The sequence below is a fragment of the Hippocampus comes genome, unplaced genomic scaffold (genome assembly GCF_001891065.2).
Source record: "Hippocampus comes isolate QL1 unplaced genomic scaffold, H_comes_QL1_v1.1 scaffold71, whole genome shotgun sequence".
Taxonomy (NCBI): Eukaryota; Metazoa; Chordata; class Actinopteri; order Syngnathiformes; family Syngnathidae; genus Hippocampus; species Hippocampus comes.
In genome coordinates, this window is record NW_017805932.1 from 876,071 (window position 1) to 880,040 (window position 3,970).

Genomic DNA, 3,970 nt, shown 5'->3' on the forward strand with positions numbered 1-3,970 from the left:
TTCTTCCTCGGGTAGTTCCGGAACATCACCTGACAGTGGAGCTCCAGCTGGTGGAGGACGGACAGTGTAAAAAGTCACCGTGACTGTTGGGCGGGAAAATGTAATGTGTCTTTTTTTTTTTAAACAAGAAAAATAGGATGTTATAAGCGGACAGTGTAAAAGGTCACCGTGACTGTTGGGCGGGAAAGTGTAATTTTTTTTTTTTTTTTTTAAACAAGAAAAATAGGATGTTATAATGCTGAACTTAGTAAAATACAAAATTATTGAGGCCGACGAAATTAAACAGTAGCTGTATATGTTCAAGTGATTTTGTGGAGATGGAGCCAATTTCAGCTGGGTTGCCATCCTGGACGCACGTGTTTTTTTTTTTTTTTTTACCCCACTGAGCGACTATTACAAAGCCTAAGATAACCAACACCGCTGACATGATCACTGCGTTAGGGAAGTGGCAACATGCCCGCCAGCATCCCTGCGCTTGTGATGCATTTCTTTTCCAAATACAGTCAAACCTCGGTTTTCGAACGTCTCTGTTCTCGACCAAATCGGTTTTCGACCAAAAATTTCCAGTTTTTTTTATGCCTCGGATTACGACCGAAAATCAGTTCTCGACCAAACTGGGCGCGCTTGAATGTGCCACTTGACTCCTCTCGCCTTCCTTAGGCGGGCTTGAATGCGCCACTTGACTCCTCTCGCCTTCCTCACACGAGGAAGTGACGCTTCCTCGTGTTGCTTTCCATTGTGAGCAGACGTGTTCAATAAACATTTTTTTTTAAAAAGAGCGTGGTTTCGGTTTTTGAACAGCCTTCTGGAACGAAATATGGTCGAAACCCGAGGTATGACTGTATAATCAGTTGGAGCCCACCCATTTTTCAGAAGACTCGATATTTGTCGATGTAGTGTCCATGCAGTAATTATGAAAAGAAAGCATGTGGAGGGGGTCAATTCCTTCCATTGTTGTCAACAAATGGTGGCATTTCCCTGTATTGGCACTCACCTGCAGCTCAGTGACCCAAGAGCAATGCCAGTAGGACATATTGTACCATTTGGCGAAGAATAAGTGTACATGCACTAATTATGAAAAGAAAGCGTGTGTGGGGGGGTCAATTCCTTCCGTTGTTGTCAACAAATGGTGGCATTTTCCTGTACTGGCACTCACCTGCAGCTCAGTGACCCAAGAGCAGTGCCAGTAGGACATATTGTACCATTTGGCGAAGAACTCTCGCTCAGGCCGCCCTGCCAGCGGGGCGGGGTCGGGTGCGTCTGCCGGGAGGTCCGGTGGGCGGGGTACAGGCGTCGGGGGCGGAGGTTCTCCCCACTGCCACGTCAGGATCTTCTGGACCTTCCCCTTCATCGGTGGGCACTGCGGTAGGAGGGAATAGCCTTGCTGAGGGTTGCCAATAGGCGGAGTCGGCGTCGGTGCGACCGCGCGCTCACCAGGCAGCGTGGGCAGATCCACTCGCCGTTGGGGATCTCGGGCAGAGGCGGGTTGAGGCAGTGGATGTGGTAGGACGACGGGCAGGAGTCGCAGCAAAGGAGCTCGCCGCCGTCTTTGCACACCCTGCAGAACTCCATGTGGTGGTCGTCTTCCTCCGTCTCCCCGGCATCGCCGTTGTCCTCCTCGCCTTCCGACGGCTCCTCCCTCGCCTCCCATTGGATGCCCTCCTTCTCCTGCGCAGCGGGGGCAACTTGCTTACTGCGGATCGCCATGACTTCTCACTTCAAACTCAATTTGCTAGCCAGTATGCTAGCTAAGCTAACAGCTATGATGGACAGACCCCCATACCGCCTCCAGGCCACCCTGACAGCACTGGGCAGCTCCTTCAACCAGAGACTGATACACCTGCGCTGCAAGAAGGAGGGGAACTGCCGCCCGCCCCTGCCGACTACTGTCAGGCTATTTCATAATTTTGCTGCTCTAAATTGGGAATTTCTCCATTGTGAGACAAATAAAGGTTTTCTTATCTTAACTCATTTAGTACCAGCCAATTCTAGACCAAGTCTGAAAAGTCTTTGGGAGTGAATGAGTTAATTTGTCATTGGGCAAATATGGTCAATTTCACTTTTTTTTTTTTTGCACTAATAAATAGGATTCCTTATTTTTCGCATGATTAATCACGTTGGAAAACAGCTTAAGGAAAGAAAATGCAGCCTCTTCATTCACTCTGCGGGAGTGGTGGAGCATTACGTTGCCTCCAGATTGAACATGCGGATGCTTTTGAGGCGATGAGTCAAAATAGTTGCGCTGGATACATTTGCTTTCGCCCGTGGTGTTGAAAATGTATCGTTGTGACGCTTTGATGCAAAAGGAACTGGTCAGTCACGAAGGCATGTTTGCATACAGACCCCCCCCCCTTTTTGTGACTGTTTCTTGTCATTTCATTCCAACAGAACCCCTTTACAAGTCCATTCCAACACCTGCGGCATTTTTTTTACGCAACCGCATGAGGGACTTTAGACCATTGTAACGTGACGCATTCCCTCTGAGGGAATCCTCAATTCATTCACTCCCAAAGACGTTTTTAAACGCCTTTTCAGACTTGGTCTAGATTTGGCTGATACTGAATGTGTTTACTACAATGTGACCTGCGGCGAAAATGAGTTTAGCACCCAGGTTTGGCCATTTCCAAACACAGAAGGTGGAATCCGCGGACCGAGGACAGAAGAAGGAGCCAGTTTTGCTTACGCAGTGCGGACAGCTCCAGGTGCCCTCGGGGGCTTTCTCCATGTCGGGGTCCAGGCAGACCATGTGGTAGGCCCTGGGACACGTGTCGCATAGGATGATCTCGCCACCCTGCTGACACACCTCGCAGTAGTCCTGGTGGTCCGTCTCATAACCATCCGCGTCCTCGGCTTTGTGGAGAAACGAAAACTGTTCATCTGTTGTCTTGGCTCAAAGCGACCGTTTTCTTGCACGGACAAGCTGAACTCGTGCAGAGGCGTGTTCCGACACGTTACCTTTCTTCCTCTTGGGCTTGGCCTTGGACGAAGGCTTCTTTTTGTTGCGACTGCTGCGGCTGTTGGAGCCTTCCGAGACAGAGACGCTGTTCATGCTGCCGTCCTCAAAGTCGCTGTCCACATCGGGCTCGTCCTCCTCACTCTGAAACCAGAATCCACAGAAAACCCTTCACGTGTGTGTCTCTCTCAACATTTTTCTGGACCCCGCGAGTCGGTGAGGTGTTGTTTGCGGGCCCGCAATAAATGATGTGACATCATTACAAAGCGCCTGTCAACATTTAGGGCCAATAAAACAAACAGGCTCAACAACAAAGGCTCTTCCTTTAGCATTAGCTTCTGTGTCAATTGAAAAACTCACAACTATGGTTGTCAGTTGTGACATCACATAAACGCGACGTGACACGCGGGAGCGAATGAAAGTGTATTTTTCATTTCCCCCCCGCACAAAAACGTGTTTAGCATATTTAACATTTTTTCATCACCTAAAATATCACTTGCCCACCTCGTTATATTTTGATTTTAACATCACAATATCGCAACGCTCTTTTAAAAGTACACATTTATTCTCCTAAGATTGACATTTTCAAGCAAAAAAAAAGCATCTTTGGCTCTACTCATTTATGACTTTTTGGGAAGCTGTTTGACTGGCGTTAGGATGACAAGCGGCTCCCGAAAATGGAGAAAGGCTGCCATAAAAGGGGCCGTCTCGTACCGATGAGCGCTTCCTCTTGCTGTTGAAGCCTCCCAGCTTGATTTTCAGAGGAGCCACTTTCTTGGTCTTTGCGTTGTTCTTCTTGTCTTGCAGCTTCTGAGTAGCTTTCGACTTTTTGCGGGCGTTGGGACCTGCACAAGTCCGAAGAAAGCCGCGGTCAGCCGAACAGAATAGCCGATCCCAGACGACATGAAGCCGAATCCAAGTCGTCCGTACCTTTGCCCTCCTTGGTCTTGGCCTTGCGAAGAGGAGGCGCGGGGGGCTGCTGGGGCTCTGATGGCGGCGGGGCGGGCGCGGGGGGCG

General features: G+C 49.3%; 1 protein-coding gene across 1 annotated transcript in view; it reads right to left on the minus strand.

Annotated features, from left to right (window-relative positions):
* Positions 1-3,970, minus strand: part of LOC109528027 (chromodomain-helicase-DNA-binding protein 4-like) — a 27,325-nt gene that overhangs the window by 14,168 nt on the left and 9,187 nt on the right. The window contains 8 exon segments of the mRNA XM_019890294.1: positions 1-11; positions 14-47; positions 1,157-1,360; positions 1,435-1,668; positions 2,684-2,850; positions 2,956-3,097; positions 3,668-3,798; positions 3,884-3,970. The exon segment at positions 1-11 is cut by the window's left edge and continues 191 nt beyond it; the exon segment at positions 3,884-3,970 is cut by the window's right edge and continues 39 nt beyond it. Of these exon segments, the coding sequence (XP_019745853.1) occupies positions 1-11; positions 14-47; positions 1,157-1,360; positions 1,435-1,668; positions 2,684-2,850; positions 2,956-3,097; positions 3,668-3,798; positions 3,884-3,970 (1,010 nt within the window).